We start from the raw sequence: 17998 nt of genomic DNA, 5'->3' as shown, positions 1-17998 counted from the left end.
GGGTGTCCGCCTACTCCTGGGCCTGCGCCTGCACTGAGCCTTGGGTGCCCGCCTACTCCTGGGCCTGCGCCTGCACTGAGGCATGGGTGTCCGCCTACTTCTGGGCCTGCGCCTGCACTGAGGCATGGGTGTCCACCTACTCCTGGGCCTGCGCCTGCACTGAGCCTTGGGTGCCCGCCTACTCCTGGGCCTGCGCCTGCACTGAGGCATGGGTGTCCGCCTACTTCTGGGCCTGCGCCTGCACTGAGGCATGGGTGTCCGCCTACTCCTGGGCCTGCACCGATGTATACGAATTGCACTGGGTGTTATGACCCCGCATTTTCCGGACACTAAAAGTGTAACGGTATTTTATATTAAATTTTTATCAATAAAGTTTGTCTTGATTTTTAAGAAAAGACGTATTCAAACGTTAACGGCTCAACCCGAAGAGGGGGGCCGCTGAAGACTTCGGGTCAGCAAGGTTGGTGATGGAAGGGAAGAGGAAAACAGAGGGCTCCGCACGTGGGGCCCGCTCCGGAACCCAAACAATACCACGTGGTGAGGCTGGGCGGGGCCGGCGGCGTGACGGCACGCGCACGGGACGGCCGCCGCCGTACCCTTGCTGAAGGGGCCGTAAAGCGCGAAAGGTCGGGAGCTCGGGCTCCTCGTCCTCGGCTCGTCCTTTCCTCGCGCCCCCTTTCCACACTCCCCATCCCCGAAACGGAGCCGTCCCTCCGGAGCCTTTTCGCCGCCGCCAGCTGCTCGCCCCCTGGCGGGGAGTCCCAAGGCGCGGAACCCGCGGCGGGGCCGTGAGGTAAGGTGGGGCCCGCGAGCCTCCTTCCGTCTCCTCCTTTGGGCTCCCGGCCCCGGCGCGCCCTCAACGGCCCCGCCCCGCGCCCTTGGCCCGGCCCCGCCCCCGCGCCTGCAGCCGGCTCGAGGTTAAGTTCCCTCCACCTCCGCGGGGTCGAGGTCAAGTCCCCCTCTCATCCCACTCCCTGCCTCCGCTTCGGCGGGGCCGCTGTTACCTGCGGAAACTCCCTGCTCGTTAGCGTCCTTAGAGATTCTGCGTTGGCGGGTCCGGCCCGGGTCGAATAACTCCTGTCCCTACAGCGGGGCCCTCCTCCCCCCAGCTCCGGATCCGCACTCCGGCTCCCCCTCCTTATCCAGCACTAGGGCTTACGACTCTTGTGCCGCGGTTTCTAACAGGACCCTTCCGCGAGGCCTCGGGGGCTGCCTCTGGGAACTTGGAATAAGCCATTGTTTGGAGGCGGGGAAGCCTCCCCCATTGTTGTAGCCCTCGGACTTCTAGATCTTTAGATCGGAAAAGTTCCTTGTTTGTGCTCGTTGTGGTTGGCAGCGAAGTGCTGGCGAGGGCTGGTTAGAATTCACGTTTCTGGACCACTCGGGCTTTCCCCCCTTTTCCTTTACGTCGGGTACTTAAACAGCTTGTGGATTGGATTTTTGTTTGGTTGTTTAGGCAATTTTAAGCGGTCCCAAGATGGACTGTTGAAAAAAAAATTATATAAAAAAAAGTTTAAAATGGATATTAAAAACTACTACCAGAAACTTAAAAGGGGGAAAGGGTTTTTATACATCTCATACAGCATTATGACAACTCATATATTTAACTCATATACGATCAACTCTTACATCTGTGACCAGTCTCTTCAGAAAATTTATGTGGAACATATGTCTAGTCCAAACCATCGGGTTCTTTCCCTTGAAATATCATTTAGGACATTGGACTTTGACAAACAGAATGGCGTAGGACAGGCTCTGTTTTCTTTCCTTTTAATTCCGATCTGATTGTGTTCAATTTCCTTTTTCTATCACAAATTCAAAGCTGCTTTTGCAGCTTCAGCAGACGGTAATTCAATGGATGCACTCTCCTGGTCAGCCTTGCTTATTTTGGACATGCTGTTGAATGGTATCCTTTCACATACTTCTGTAGACTTTTTTCCAGTGATACTGTAGGCGAAATTATTCAGTACAAATGTCTTTGCTTCTCTTTTGGCTTGTTCTCACTCCTGCAATTATTCTGTGTGTTTAATTTCCTTGACTTTTATATTTTACTTCAGAGTAACGGCCTTAATCATCAGTCTTTGCTCCTGTATGTGTGAGGGAAGGGAGTGAATGTGTGTATGTCTGTTCCAAAACCTTGGCCACTTGGGCTTCTGTCTTAAATTCAGTGTAAGCCATTCCATTGGGATCCCATCTTTGAGAGTGATTGAATTCAAAAGCTTCTTCAAACATTCCTTTAGTTTCTCCTTTGTAATTTTGTAAAACAGATTCTTGCATTATAATATCTTTTAAATTTATTTTGCTTTTTCCCATTAAATTTCAGTCAAGGATTTTCAAGTTGCTGCTAACAGCATTTTCCAAGGTGTCATCACATTCAACTTCCTTATCATTAAAATTGCCAGGTGTGACAACTTGAGCATGCACATCTACAGTGATCATGTTTTGCAGAAGAGTCAGTGTTAGTTTTTAGTTCTGAAGAACTTTTGGTGAAAATCTGGTTTCTAACGAAAAGATTAAAAGCTGTAGATGTTTTAACTTCTAGGGTTTTTTTTTTTTTGGTTTGGGAGGTTCACGCTTTCCCAATTTCCTTTTTGCTCTGCAGCTGCTTCTTTGGCAGATGTGACTCTAAATTTTTGTGCTCATCTCCATGCTTCTTCCTCGGGCAGATGTTGTGTCTATAACTTCGTCCTCCTTGTCCTCATCTTCAGCCTTGTCTGGCTGCGCTTGCTAGTCTTTTTATCACTTTGGCCGCTTCAGGGTCTTTGCCCCCATCTTCTTCTGTTTTATTGTCTCATTATTGACATTGTCTTTTTTTTTTTTTTTTTTTTTTTTTGGCTACATTTTAGTTGGAATGCTTGCTTTTTTTTTTTTTTTTTAAATAACTTTTTATTGACAGAACCCATGCCAGGGTAATTTTTTACAACATTATCCCTTGCACTCTCTTCTGTTCTGATTTTTCCCCTTCCTCCCTCCACCCCCTCCCCCAGATGGCAAGCAGTCCTATACATGTTAAATAGGTTACAGTATATATCCTAGATAGAATATATGTGTGCATGGAATGCTTGTTGTGACAATTATGTTGTCTGGGCTTGGGCCGCTTTCTTGACGGAGCTGCTGTCCCTGCTGGAGCTCAGGCTTCCTTACTTGGCAAGTGTGGCCATGGTGTTTGCTTGCTAGGTATTGCCTTCTTTCCTTTGTTCTGATGCTTCTATCACCATCTTCTGACATCTTCCTCACTCTCTTCTCTCTGCTTTGGGGTAGGACCCGTTTTCTTGGACTCCTCGATTTTTAGTAACCTTTACTTGATGGGGAACTGTTCTGGAGAAGGCGATCCATCTTCAGGATTTTGGGCACCTGTTCACCAGCACCCTTTTGCTGGCAGAGATTATTACAGCCTGTTTATTCTCGAATGATTTTTATCTTGGTTTTCTTTATTTTTTTCCCTTAAGATTTCTTAGTTCCTTTGCTTCCCTTCCTTCTTCCTGGTGGCATCTTTGGAGACTCAATTCCTGTTTTGTTTTTTTCTTTATGATCTCTTCCATAAATCGTCTCCCACATGTGGCCCATGGTGATGATTCTACACCACCAAGCACTATCTGTTGTCCCCTTAAAGCTCTGACCTGACTCTCCTTGGGGTTTTCTTGGCAAAGATTCTGGGGTGGTCTGCCATTTCCTTCTCCAGCTTCTTTCATGGATCGGGAAAATGAGGCAATCAGGGTGAAGTTGGCTGCTCGGGGTCACTCAACTAGGAAGTGTTTGCACCTACTGCCCTTCAGAGTTGCTTTTGTCATTCTGACCTTCCTTGCTCTCTGGACCCTTTCATCCCATCACCATTCTGTGAAACTAGTGGTCACTCAGGCTACCTTCCTCTGACCAGCATCTGAGTGGGAATGGGCCCAACCCCAGAGAACCCCAGGAACTCTCCGAGGGCCTTCTGGGTGGGACAGCCAAGAGTCAGGTTGCCCTACCTACCCCCAGCTCTTCTGTCTCGAGGTTGAAACTGTCCTGGGCAAGTCCAGAAGCAATTTTTCCGGCCAAGCTGTCCTAGCCTCTGGGAGTCCTTATTTATCCAGTCTCTCTAGGCTGGCCTCTGCCTTTATGCACATGTATCAGGGACCACTGCCAGGCCATGGTGCACAGAGCTCCGGCAGAAATCAAACACCAGACTCCTGAGTTCAAATCCAGCCGCAAGCATTTGCTGGTGGGTGACTCTGGGCCAGCCTTGTAGCCAGTTTGCCCCAATTCCTCATCTGTAGAATGAGCTGGAGATGCAGGCCACTGCAGTATCTCTGCCAAGGAAACCCTGACTGCCCAACTTATATCCTGCAGTGGCCCCTCTCCCCATTCCCATGTGCAACAGCTGAGGATCAGAGATGCCTTACCCAGGGCTTCCCTAGTCCAAGTTCAGCAACAAGCATTTTGGAAGTGCCTCTTCTTCCAAGTGCTTTCTCTTTTCAGTGTTCAGCTTTAATTCCCACTTCTGTTCAGATCTGATTCCTTCAGTCCATATCTGTTTGTTGTTTTTTTGGTTCTCTTCTTGAAGTTACTTGTATTGCGCAATTTAGTGCATTGCATAGCCTATTACAGCTTTCTGTGGTTCCATAGAGATAAATTTTGTCTGTTAAAAGCACCTAACTCCTATTTCCCCTAGAGGGCAATGCCTCTGTATAACAACTTTTTTTTTTTTAATTATAGCTTTTTATTGACAGAACATAGGCATGGGTAATTTTTCAACATTGACCCTTGCAATCACTTCTTTTTCAACTTTTCCCTTTCTTCCCTCCACCCCCTCCCCTAGATGGCAGGCAGTCTCATACATGTTAAACATGTTAAAATATATCTTAAATACAATATATGTGCACATATTTATACAGTCCTCTTGTTACACAAGAAAAATTGGATTTAGAAAGGTAAAGATAACCTGGGAAGAAAAACAAAAATGCAAGTAGTCTACATTCATTTTTCCAGTGTTTTTTCATTGGGTGTAGCTGATTCTGTTCATCACTGATCAATTGGAACTGAATTGGATCCTCTCATTGCCAAAGATAGCCACTTCCATCAGAATTGATCTTTATATAGCATTGCTACAACTTACTTTTATATAGCAATTTGTAAAGTACTTTCCTCACTGCAGCTCTATGAGGGGTACAGTATTTAAGTAGTTTAAGGTGTGAGAAATCTTAAATCTCTTAACAAAATGTAATCTTTGTAATAGATACTTTATTACAAGTATTTCTGATTATCCCTATACACTTGAATTAAATATGACCAGTTTTTCCTTCTCTAGGTTGAATTCTTATGGCCTTCCTCTTGGAAGAGTGAAAATCACATTTCTTGAAAGCTGTCAAACAGAAGCCATGATGTTTTTCCGGTTGCTATGTGATATCCAATGGCGGAGAGCCAGTCAAAGATGGCCGAACAGGTCCCAGTCAAGGCACAACATTTCTTCTGTTACAGAGTCTCAACCTTCTGTCTCACTCCCCACCCATGCTCAGGTAGTCATCTGTGGTGGTGGAATTATGGGCACATCTGTAGCCTATCACCTTTCCAAGTTGGGATGGAAGGATATTCTCCTGTTGGAACAGGGCAGGTAAGAACAACATTGCATAACACTTGACTGTGGTACTGTACTAAGTGGTTGGTATTTCGTACTTCCTAAGGCCTTTGTGTTGGTATCTTTTTTTGGTCCCAGTAACAACTCTGATTTTCTGTGTTGTTGATGTAATATTCAAACCAAAGTGTATAAATTGCTTGTAATTGGCCATCTAATAAGTTATGTGCTTTTCTAGTTTTTGAAGAAAGAACATGTTCCACCAGACATATGCCACAAATGTTTAGAAAACAAGTGATTTCTCTTCAATTTGGAATATTTTCTAAGTGCTTGTAATAATGAATTTGCAATACCTTTTCATCCAGCTGTGCCACTACAGGATCTCTATTCGAATGAGATTGTAAAAAAAAAAAAAGGAAAGGGACCCACATGTGCAAAAACAAGCTCTTTTTGTGGTGGCAAAGAATTGGAAAATGAATGGTTGCCCATCAGTTGGGGAATGGCTGAAATAAGTTGTGATATATGAATGAAATGGAATACTATTATTCTCTTTTTTAATTAGCTAAGCTTTTTCTTTTTATTTTTTTTAAGGTGAAAATACTATGTTATGATATACATTCAGTCCTCAAAATCCTCTCTCTGGATGCAGATGGCTTTCTTCATTACAAGTTTATTAAAATTGGCCTGAATCACCTATAATGAGTCAATCTAAAGAGTTTCATTTTATATTGGATGGCTAAAAATAAACTTTTTATTTTCAAAACATATGCATAGATAATTTTCAATATTCACCCTTCCAAACTCCCTTCCCTAGATGGCAAGTAATCAATATATGTTGGGGTTTTTTTGTTTGTTTGTTTGTTTTTTGGCTTAGGCGACTGGGTTTAAGTAACTTGCCCAGGGTCACACAGCTAGGAAGTGTTAAGTGTCTGAGGCCAGATTTGAACTCAGGTCCTCCTGACTTCAGGGCTGGTGTTCTATCCACCACACCATCTAACTGCTCCATAATCCATATATGTTAAACATGTGCATTTCTTCTATACACATTTCCATAATTATCATGCTGCACAAGAAAAATCAGATCAAAAAGGAAAAAATGAGAAAAAGCAAAATGCAAGCAAATAAAACAAAAAGAATGAAAATATTATGTTGTGATCCACACTCACTCCCCCTGGTCCTCTCTCTGGATACAGATGTCTCTCTCCATCATAAGATCATTGGAACTTGCCTGAATCATCTTACTGTTGAAAAGGGCCATGTCCATCAGAATTGATCATTGTATAATCTTGCTATTGCTGTGTACAATGTGCTGGTTATGCTCACTTCACTTATCATTGGTTCATATAAGTCTGTTCAGCCTCAAACCATCCTCCTGATTGTTTCTTATAGAACAATAATAGAATATTATTCTTCTGTAAGAAATGATGAGCAGGCTGATTTCAGAAAAGCCTGGAAAGATTTACATGAACTGAGGCTCAGTGAAGTGAGCAGAACCAGAAGAGCATTGTACACAGTAACAGCAAGATTGTGTGATAATCAATTATGATACACTTAGCTTTTTTCAGCATTGCCATGATCTAACACAATTCCAATAGATTTGGGATGGAAAATTCTATCCACATCTAGAAAAAGAGATTGTATACAGATTGAAGCATACTATTTTCACTTTATTTTTGTTTTTTCTTTCTTGTGGTTTTTCCCTTTTCTTTCACAACATGACAAGTATGGAAATATGTTTAAAATGATTGTATATGGATGACGTATATTAGATTGCTTGCTATCTTGGGGAGGGGAGAAATGAGGGAGGGAGAAAAATATTTGGAACTCAATCTTACAAAAATGAATTGGAAAAAAAATTTTTTTTTCAAGTGCCCAGGGTTTAGCAAAGATCAGGCAATAAATTGTATTTAAGAAATCAACTAAAATTAACTTAGGGAATATTATAGTTGGGGAAGGATGGGCTGCTTATATAGTATTATACATTCCCTTCTGTTATCTAGTTCTTTCGCTTTTTGGTACCAGTCTTATGTCCTTTCCTATTCATGTTAGATGCATGAGTTCCTATTTGTCTTACAGGTTGGCTGCTGGTTCCACCAGATTTTGTGCTGGCATTGTTAGTTCAGCTAGGCATTTTACCTTAGAACAAAAGATGGCTGATTATTCAAACAAACTTTATCAACAGTTAGAACAAGAGACAGGGATTCAAACAGGTAAGACAGTGACATTTTTTGGTGTGAGTGTTACTCAAGCTTCATTACTTTGTATTCTTTCTGTCTTGACCCAATTTTGCAAAGACAAGAGTCGTACTGGACCAGAAAATAAATGTTTTGGGTCATTTCTGTCTTTTCATGCCTTAATATATCAAGAAAGATTTCAAATTTCCATATTTCTGAGAGAAATTTGGAAAAGGAAGAGCATGTGCTGCCCTTTGGATATTAAGTATCCATGAGGTACTCATTTAAAAGTTATTTTACTATTTGTGGTGATGGACTTGTTTAGCTTACTTAGCTAATTAAAATATTGTTGTAACATGGCTAGCATATACTGACATTGCTTCCTATAGGAACCCTTTAGCTCTGATTCTTAATCATACATATGCATCTTAGCCTTAGGCCTAGTGTCTCATTGATGTGTGCTATTGATTACAAGGAAGATTTAACAGGATTCTATATATTCAGCATAAATCTATAACTCCAGCTGGATTATTCCAATAACAGAATTAAGATTGGAGATCAAATCTGCCTTCAGACATTTACCAGCTGTGGGACCTAGGTCAAATCACATCATCTCTGTTTGCTGTACTAACAAACATTTATTGCCCAGGCTTGTTGTAAGGATCCATTGAGATGACATTTGTAAAAAGTTCTGAACACAGAGCCTGGCACGTGGTAGATGCCACATAAATGCTTGTTTTTTTCCTTCCTATAACAACATGAATAATCTACAGATTGGCTTTGTATTAGGCCTTTATAACATAAGTTCTTAGGTGTAGGACTAGGATTTTTGTCCTTAAAACATTCTATTTTAAACTTTAATAAGTTGTAGTTTAATGGAACTCTTTTGTCTAGATCTATGATATAAGGAAATTTCCTATACCCATGAGATGAGCATCCTGCAGCTTAGACAGTTAGAGGCATGTGTGAGGAGGGCATGGAGTGGTTCAGGAAATGAATGAATAAGTGAATGAAATGAATAAATGAATGAAAAAACACCGATTAAGCATTGACTCTGTGACAGGCATTGTGCCAACAGCTGGGGTACAGAGAGAAAGCAAGGCAGGAGAGAGCTTCTAGAGCATTCAACTGCAAGTTGGATGGCAAGGCCCTATATACCTTAGAGCAAAGCTTCTTAAATTGTGGCTTGAGACCCTGAATGCGGTCATGGAACCGAATATGGGGGAAGTCATGAAAAATTTGGTAGTAGTTAAAAGGTGTCAAATATTTCACCAAGATTTAATTCTTTATGTAAAAATAAACAAGTACATTCATCTCATTAATATGCAAATTTGCTTTCATCTTAAATAAGTGGTAAGATTATATGTATACTAAAGAATTGATTTAAAATGAATTTCTTTATGATTTGTCAGTAAATGTTTGATTTGGTATATCTATTTTATGTCTATAAAGGGGTTTTGAATGGAAAGAATCCTGTCTTAGAAGGCAGTGGCAAACAAAGCCAGTGTGCATATGCCTCCTATTACAGTTTTACTGTATGGTGTAATTTCAAATAATTTGATATCTTTGGCTGAGTCCTTTGTTTATTCCAAATTATCTTTGAGATTAGCCATCTAGTTAGTGCTTTGTCTTTATTTTAAATTTGTTTTCCCAAGTCTAAAATTCCAATTCTCCTAACTGGGTTATATAGGCAGGATTGTGCTAGTGAGAACTCATTGTTAAATTTTCTGAGTTGGCATCTCATAAATTGGCTTGATTTATTGTTTTGTTGATTGTCTAGATTTAAGAACATTGTGGAGAAGATTGTAGTAGAATTGATTAAATTTATAGATGTGTTTTTGTTTTCTCTTTAAATGGTTATTAACTATTTACCAGTGTACCTCTCTTATAGGGCATATTTCTCTGGATTCTCTAGCAGAGAGTATATGAAGATGTGGACTCTAGCTTAGATTGACAAGGTTTATTCCAATTGTATTTCATTTTTAAAATTTAGACAACTAAAGATAGTTTTCTGTGGAAAATGAGATTTGCCGGTATACCGGCAAAATGAAAGATTTTCATTATTCCTCCAGTAGTGTCTACTAGAGTACTTTCTCTGGTCTGACTTGGTTTTTCATGCAGGTTACATAAGGACAGGCTCAATCTTCTTGGCTCAAACTCAGAACCGACTGATCTCCTTGAAGCGAATCAACTCGAGGCTGAGGTATGGACCAGGCTGAGAAAAGCCCCTCTAGTCTTGGCTGTGGCTTTGCTAGAGCTGCCAGCCAACTCCCGTCTCTCTCTCCTATAACAGTGTATTGGGCATCCCCTCCGAGATCATCTCCCCCAAGAGGGTGGCCGAGCTGTACCCGCTCATCAGCATCCATGACCTGGTGGGGGCCATGCATGTGCCTGAGGACGCGGTCGTGTCGTCATCTGACGTGGCTCTGGCCCTGGCGAGCGCTGCCTCTCAAAAGGGTGAGACATTCTGTGTGCACCTGGTTTGAGCAAAAAGTTGAAACTGAGGAAGTGGGGTGCTGTCTAAAGTTGTCTCTAGTAATTTATTTATTTTTAAACCATAAAGAAGCCAGTCCAGATTTAGAAAGATGGTTTTCCATTTGGGATAGTTATCATTTTAAAATGCGTGAATATTAAAGTTCATTAAGTAATAGATAGGGTTTTGTTTTTTTTAATCCACTTTTCTCCTTTTGTTCCAGAGAATTGCTTTCTCTACCTAGCCATGTACTACAGACCTAGAAGGAGTTTTTCACAGCTCTCAAAACTCCAGGCTTAAATTCCTTAGATGTTTAATCCATAGATTTAAAAAGTTATAAGGACAGAAAGTAATTGAATCAAAATTTGATGGGGAGAATAGACTGGGTGGATCTTGCCCCTCCATAACTTAACTCTTTTCATTCTCATGCTGTACCTCCAGAAGTTACCATATTTGGGGACTAGAATAATTCCTTAAGAAAACCTGACATTTTCAGGATTAGGAAGAGTCCCTCCATATTCTGTCAGTGAAGTGGGTCTGTCTTATATTAGACAAGGTAGAATATCACTTGATGCTGTTTCTGGAAATTAAAGGCCATGGGTAGGGTTTTCATTAGTTTTTGTAGATTATTGATTATCTGACCTACCCTTTTCAAGTTCTCCCTTAAAGAGATGATGTGATTTGAAAGTGGTTGATACATAGACTCGAAAATGTTTGTATCCTCTCTAGTTTCCTAACCTAGGGCGATATTTTAACTCCACTTCCCTTACTTTGGTGCAGGTGTTCAAATCCGTGACCGAACAAGTGTTATTCATGTAATGGCCAAAAAGGGTCATGTGACTGGAGTAGAAACGGATAAAGGAAACGTCGAATGCCAATATTTTGTCAACTGTGCCGGTCAGGTTAGAAACAATGTTGGTCTTGATTCTGTCTTTGGCCTTTTATACTTGTTGAGTTTAAGTATCCAGGACTCCAAATACTTAATCATCTAGAGAAATGGATGATTATATTACTAAATAACTGTAAGAAAGCCAAATGATTCTCCCTGGTTTTGACCAGAGGAAAAAACCTGGAACTGAAATTTTATCTGAAAGAGAGGCACCTCTAGACTTGACCTTCTTCCACACTTGAGTGAGGTGATCACCATCAGAAATGTCAGTATATAGCCAGCTACCCTCTGGGTCTGGTTGTTGCATTGAGCTTCTTCTTAAAAAAAATTTTTTTTTAAAGCAGCTTCCTAATTACTGGTTTATTTCACTATGTCAGGGGCATGGAATTCAGTTTGTGAATACTAAGGAAGCTATTTTGAGGGAAAATTGCTTTCCTTTTGGACTGTTCAGAAATCTTTAGGTGAGATGGGTAATTCATTATATCAGTTTGAAGTTCATTTAGCCACTGTCATTTTGAGGGCTGTAGGTGAGATGATGTCTTATTTTGCTATTAAGAACTTAATTTTGTCCCCAAGAGAGTACTCACCCTTTAAGCACTGAGATAATTCTTTATCTATCTTTGTTCAAAAATTGAACTCATTTCTTTGATGTAAACAGTACAGTGACATTTTCTATATGGACTAATGTAGGCTGACATTGGCTTCCCATATTTGACATTGTAGCAAGAGCACAAAAGTCACTTGAAATTAAAGTCTTCAAGAGACTTAACTTGCTCGTTTGTATTTTTTTCTCCCCTTCCCACCCACAAAATAAATCTGTCCATTTGTAGTGGGCTTACGAGCTGGGTCTGTCCAACGAAGAACCGGTTAGTATCCCGTTACATGCCTGTGAACACTTCTACCTTCTGACTCGTCCCTTGGAGACCCCACTGCAGAACAGCACACCAAGTGAGGACTTGTACTTTTTAAAACAAATCTTACTCATTTATAATATTCTTTCTTCTGAAAGGGAAATCTTTATCTTAAGGACAGAAGTTACTTTCCCCAAGGAGTTTTTCTTTTTCTAGGGAATATTGTAGGTAAATCCAATTTCAGCTTAATTCTTTAAGGTCAATATTTATTAAAGGATAGCCAAGACATTGTTCCATTTAAACCATTGTTCTCTTACAAGAAAATTCTTCTAAATTGTTTTCCCATGCCTTCTGAGAACCTGAAAGAACTCTGGTTTTTTCCACAATGAATTGATCTGTAAAAGTAATTCAGACAAAAGAAGAAAGATGCATAGCTTAGATTCTCTGTGTGAATGAGCCTTGTTTCAGAAAGGTGGGTATTGACATCTTGAGGGCCAGCACCCACAAATAGGCTCCATAGCTCCCTCTTTCTGGTTAAATTTCAGTTGATATAATGGCAGTTACGGCCTTGAGCTATAAAGTATTCACAAAGGCTCACAAAGATAATTGATTTAAAAGTGTAGGAAGTTAGGAATAAGAAGAGAAGTATTCTCCACTGGCTTCGGAAATGAAGTTGACTTGGAAGTAGCTGACCAGATTGTATCCTGTGCCCCACACCTACACAGAAGCTAGAATGTCTGTCCCTAATGGATTCTGACCTGGGTGACTTTGGTGAGATCATTAATGCATAATGAAATCTTATTCTATTGATTCCCAAGCCCTGTTTTGATAATTCTTTTTCTTTTTTGTCCATTTAGAAAAATTGTCTTAACTTAAAATGGAGATTCTCTTCTCCTTCTCGCCATTGCTTTGTTGCCATCTCTTTTCTATAGCTATTGTGGACTCAGATGGAAGGATCTACATTCGGAACTGGCAAGGTGGAATCCTGTCTGGTGGCTTTGAGAAGAATCCTAAGCCCATCTTTACTGAGGGAAAGAACCAGCTAGACATTCAGAATCTCCATGAAGATTGGGACCATTTTGGTATGTGAATAGAGGCATGGTAATTGTCTCACATTTGTGTATCCCAGACATTATCCAATCAGATCTTCACCATTCTAAAAGTAGGTCAGTAATTATTATCCCCTTTTATAGGTGAACCAAAGGAGATTTAAGGAAGTTATTTAGAAGTTGTCCAAAGACATAACTAATTAGTAACAACCAAACTAGAACCTAGACTGCTCCACTTTTTTTCTTTTTCTTTCTTTCTTTTTTTTTTTTTTTTTTTAATCCTAAAAGAGTATTTTGCTTTTGAACTGTACAAGTAGCCACCCAGCAGGACCAGGTTTCTTTATGAGTATAGTCATGAGGCTTCCTGGCAGGAGGTCATGGCTCTCAGAGTGACTTTGCTGACTTTGATGTTGGCCAAATCACACAATATATCCTTGTGACATCTCATCCTGTCCTCTTAAAGGAAAGGACAGCCAGCAGAACTCTGTAGAAAATTCAAGAATTCATTGAAAAAACAGTTTTGGGATTATTAGTCTTTGTTTATTTTGAAATTAAATGAAATGTTGAAATCTACTCATAGATGACTTAGGAATTCGTTGCCTCTCATTATGTAAGATTCTTTCAATGACTTTTTTGTGATACCATCTTTTAGTTTTTTGACATTTTTGACCATTCTTTTAAGGAATTTGATTTTAAGTAAATCTCACAGATCCTCTCCTGTGGGGTTTTTAAATTTTTTTTTATTGTAAGATTTTCCTTTTAAAGGGTTTTTTTTTAAAAATTTATAATAGCTTTTTATTTTTCAAAATACATGCAAAGACAGTTTTCAACATTCACTCTAGCAAAACCTCATGTTGCATATTTTTTCCCTCCCCACCTCTCTCCTTCCCTAGATTGCAAGTAATCTAAATTAAACATAATATAAATTAAACATATATGCAATTCTTCTGAACTTATTCCTACATTTATCATACTGCTTAAGAAAAATAAGATCAAAATGGGAAAAAATTGAAAAAAGAAAAAAAAACCCCACAAGCAAACAACAACAAAGATGAAAATACATAATCCGTATTTGGTTTCTATAAGTCCTCTTTCTGGATTTGGATGGCTCTTTACATCACAAGTTTATTAAAATTGCTAAAAGTTTCTTTTTTTTGTTGTTTGTTTTTGTTTTGTGTTTTTAAAATAGGTTCCTTGGAAGAAGAAGAGAATGAAAAGATGGGGGATTAAAAGTCTTTGCTTTCTTTGCAGGTGAGGATTATATTTTTTTGTATTTTTTTTTCCTGCTCAGAGCCTCTGCTGAGCTCCCTGCTGCGCAGGATGCCAGCCTTGGAAGCTCTAGAAATTATGAAGTTGGTGAACTGTCCTGAGTCCTTTACGCCAGACATGAGGTGCGTCATGGGGGAGTCTCCGACTGTGCAGGGTTACTTTGTACTAGCTGGAATGAACTCGGCCGGAACATCATTTGCAGGAGGAGCAGGGAAGTAAGTAACTTTGGTAAATGTATGGCTTGATGGCTTCGCTTTACTAGTTCATCCCTTCCTAAATTACTTGTGTCACTAAAGTCGGAACTATTTGTGGTTTTGTTTTTTTAAGTAAACATAGTAGCAGAACTTCATTCAAGTGAATGTTGTTCTTTTCAAAGGAGTTGCCTTAGGAGGCTAGCTACTTGTTCTAATCTAACAAAGCCAAAAGGATTTCAGGAACTCTTCTCTAAAAATTAACTTGCATTAAAGAGTGGTGATTTAGAGCCAAGTCTGCTAAGAGAGGAGAGTAGTCAAACTGTGGATTTTATTTAAGGTCAGAAATAGATTTTGGCTTGGAAAGGTAATAATGCTAGTTTTCTTGTGTGGCTCATAGATGTCTAAAGACATTTCCAAAGATAGTTTCACTTGGATGATAATGTCATTTCCAAGGTGATTACTTTAAAAGGCATATATTAAATTTTGGTATGTTTTTATTTTTGTTATCCACGATATCTGACATCCTCACAGTGCCTAGCTCTGTTTCTCCTTGAGACAGATACAGAGCTGGAAGTAGCAGCCTTATCCTGATGTTTCCCAGAGAAGTGAAGTCTGTAGCACAGCCAGAAATGAAGCTTGGTGTTTTCATTGTCATTGTCAGTCCTTGAGACTCCAGGTGGTACATGATCAACCAATTGAAGGATGGAAAGAGAAGTCATATTCCACCTTCCCTGCTGGCTTATCCCAACCCACCTACATTTTTGTTCTCCCCTCTCTCCATTATTCCTTTTGCTGGGTAGACTTCCCACCTCCCTTCCTCTGAGCTTGGTCCCCAGGCACCCAGGCAGCCACTGTGCAAAGCCTGCCAGGACAGTTCCCTCTCCCTGGGCCTCGTCACAAGGTCTGCCCTGTGCTGCTGGTGGGAGCAGGTGGGACAGGGCTCGTGTTCTTTCTCCCCTCTGCCTGTTAAGAGTATCATTCTTCAGTCACCCAGATTTTACTTTGTCACAGCCCAAGTGTCCAAACAACTTTCTCATCTATGGCCTCTCCTCCAGTCTCTATTTGGTCCAGGTCCTTAAGCCTATGCTTTGCAACAATTTCCTGATTGGCCTCCCTGCTTCCAGTTCCCCTCTTTGCAGTCTCTCTTCATGAGCCAAAATGGTTTCTTAAAGTTCAGGCCTGGCCAGGTCATGGCTACATTCAGCAAACTTCAGGAACAACTTGTTTCCTTGAGCAAATATTTCATTTTATATGATGATCTTTAAGTTCTATTTTTTAATGTAAGTTTTATCATATGGATAGAGACTAGATCTGTATTTCTTTGGTACAGAGAAGTCCTTTGTGACTAAACTTTCTGTGCCACTGCAGGCTGGCATCTTCTTTGCAACTCACAGTCTTAGAACCCTCAGGAGCAGGGAGGGGATGATTTTTCTGTCCACCCTTTGTGCTCCTCCAGTAACAAATTGGAGTGAGACTTGAAAGCAGGTCTTTCTGACTTGCAGTCTTGCTCTCTTCCCACTCCATATAGGTTAAACCTGTGCAATTCTTTTAAACTTATTTCCACATTTATCATGCTGCACAAGAAAAATCAGATCAAAAAGAGGAAAAAAACATAGCAAGTAAACAACAACAAGGGTGAAAATACCATGCTATGATTCACACAGGCTGCATCTTTGACTTTTGGAATGTTCATAATTAGTACTGTAGTATCGGTAGATTACTTACAAGTAACTGCTTTATGGCATGTGTCCTCAAAAATGTTGTACTGATGGTGAGAGACCACTGTTTTAGACTGTTGGAAACAAGAGCTTTCTGTTGTTTTGTGTCTCAAAATAGGTATCTTGCTGAATGGATGGTTCATGGTTATCCTTCAGAAAATGTATGGGATTTGGACTTGAAGCGATTTGGAGCTCTGCAGAGCAGCCGTACCTTCCTCCGTCACCGTGTCATGGAAGTGATGCGTGAGTAGCCTTCTTCGTACTCTAGCATTGCCTGCCAGTTCTTCCTAATAACCTTTGCACTATCACCCAAAGAAATACTTTGTTTCTTATGGTATAAGGCTGATATTTGTATCCCAAGGAGTTAGAATATTCTTTGTAGATTGCTCTGCTATTCTTCTATGGCTCTTAGATGTCTCAAGACATATACTAACCCTACTGGAGAGGATATATCATTTTACTTGCAACATTGTAAGTTCACTGATTCATTCTCAGAGAATTTACTGTGGAGTCAGAAAGACCTTCTTCTCCCCCCTCCCTCAAATTCTTTCCTTTTCAAATGTTCTTTGTGGATCCTGAGTACTGCCCCTGTAGTTTTACCTGAAAGAGACCACATATTGCTTAAGAATGTTGTCTTGCTTTTTTTCTTGGAATTTTAGACTTGTCTTACCTAAATAGTAGCTTCACAGAATTGTTCTTAAAAGCCTAATCCTCATTACTGAGAGTCCTGATTATTTACTACATATCACTGAAATAGAAAACAGTTTTCAACACATTCCACACACTTAATTTTTTCATTCTCTCCATTTTGGTTAAATTTTTTTGTTGTTTTGCTCACTCTCAAGGAATCGATGCCCTGACTTTGCTAAACTGTTCCTAAATAGTCTATGAATATTTATGTTCAGAATTGAATGTTCTATTGAATGTGACTCTTAATTTAATTTGGTTTTGGTTTCCATGCCCAGCACACATGCACAGTAAGGGCTTTGAGTGCCACTCAATGTGAGAGTTCTAACTTTGCACCATCTCACTCAGTCTATACTGATAAAAGAGGCCCCACTGCTGTCATTCTCAAGAATGTACTCTTTTGTCCCAGACACTGAGAAAGATTGAAAGTTCTGAGAAAATAACACAGTCTCTGTCCTCCATGTTCCATCCAGCATTTGCTAAAGAATCCCACAAGAGGAATATAGAGGAACCTCTATTTCCTCTCTTCTTCCCCCCATCACCTCTTGTTTCTCACTGATTAAATCCTTCTTACCTTAGTGAGTATTTTCACCTACTTTTCTGCTCATTTCAGCCTTACTATATGATCTCAAGGTACCAAGATGGGACTTCCTAACTGGTCGGCAGCTGCGCACCTCTCCCCTTTATGACCGCTTGGATGCACAGGGAGCTAGATGGATGGAGAAACATGGCTTTGAGAGGCCTAAGTACTTTGTCCCACCTGACAAAGGTGAGATCTCATTTTAGTTTCTGGCCTGAAAAAAGGAGAAAAAACAAATGCATTATAAAGTGAGAAAGGCAGGTTTTTGTTTTTGGTTTTTGCAGTTTAAAAAAATCATTTAAAAACAGAATAATAAAAAAAAAGAAAAATAGAAAATGAATACAAAACAAAACAAAAAATAAAAAGGAAAACAAAAGATAACATTGCCATGTGCCTAGCAGAATATTAGGGAGGATTCAAAATATATAACAACAAATTGCCAGATCAAGAAAGAAAGAATATATATATATATACACACACATATATATATTAGGAGAAGAAATTATATTCATGAGTGTCCATCTTTTCTTTACTTCCTTATAAATTGTTATTTTGTTCTCTGC

At 40.1% G+C, this 17998-nt stretch overlaps 1 protein-coding gene across 1 annotated transcript in view; it reads left to right on the top strand.

The window, feature by feature from the left end:
• Nucleotides 1-420: 420 nt before the first annotated feature.
• Nucleotides 421-17998, top strand: part of PDPR (pyruvate dehydrogenase phosphatase regulatory subunit) — a 35331-nt gene continuing 17753 nt past the window's right edge. Inside the window, exons 1-11 of the mRNA XM_051974639.1 lie at nt 421-793; nt 5288-5590; nt 7628-7761; nt 9847-9928; nt 10019-10182; nt 10979-11100; nt 11918-12035; nt 12871-13020; nt 14279-14471; nt 16287-16411; nt 17469-17624. Coding sequence (XP_051830599.1) covers nt 5358-5590; nt 7628-7761; nt 9847-9928; nt 10019-10182; nt 10979-11100; nt 11918-12035; nt 12871-13020; nt 14279-14471; nt 16287-16411; nt 17469-17624 — 1477 coding nt within the window. The 5' untranslated portion in view covers nt 421-793; nt 5288-5357. The remainder of the gene's footprint in view (nt 794-5287; nt 5591-7627; nt 7762-9846; nt 9929-10018; nt 10183-10978; nt 11101-11917; nt 12036-12870; nt 13021-14278; nt 14472-16286; nt 16412-17468; nt 17625-17998) is intronic.

Source organism: Antechinus flavipes, chromosome 2 (assembly GCF_016432865.1).
Source record: "Antechinus flavipes isolate AdamAnt ecotype Samford, QLD, Australia chromosome 2, AdamAnt_v2, whole genome shotgun sequence".
Lineage (NCBI taxonomy): Eukaryota > Metazoa > Chordata > Mammalia > Dasyuromorphia > Dasyuridae > Antechinus > Antechinus flavipes.
This window is presented reverse-complemented; position numbering and strand designations above follow the sequence as displayed.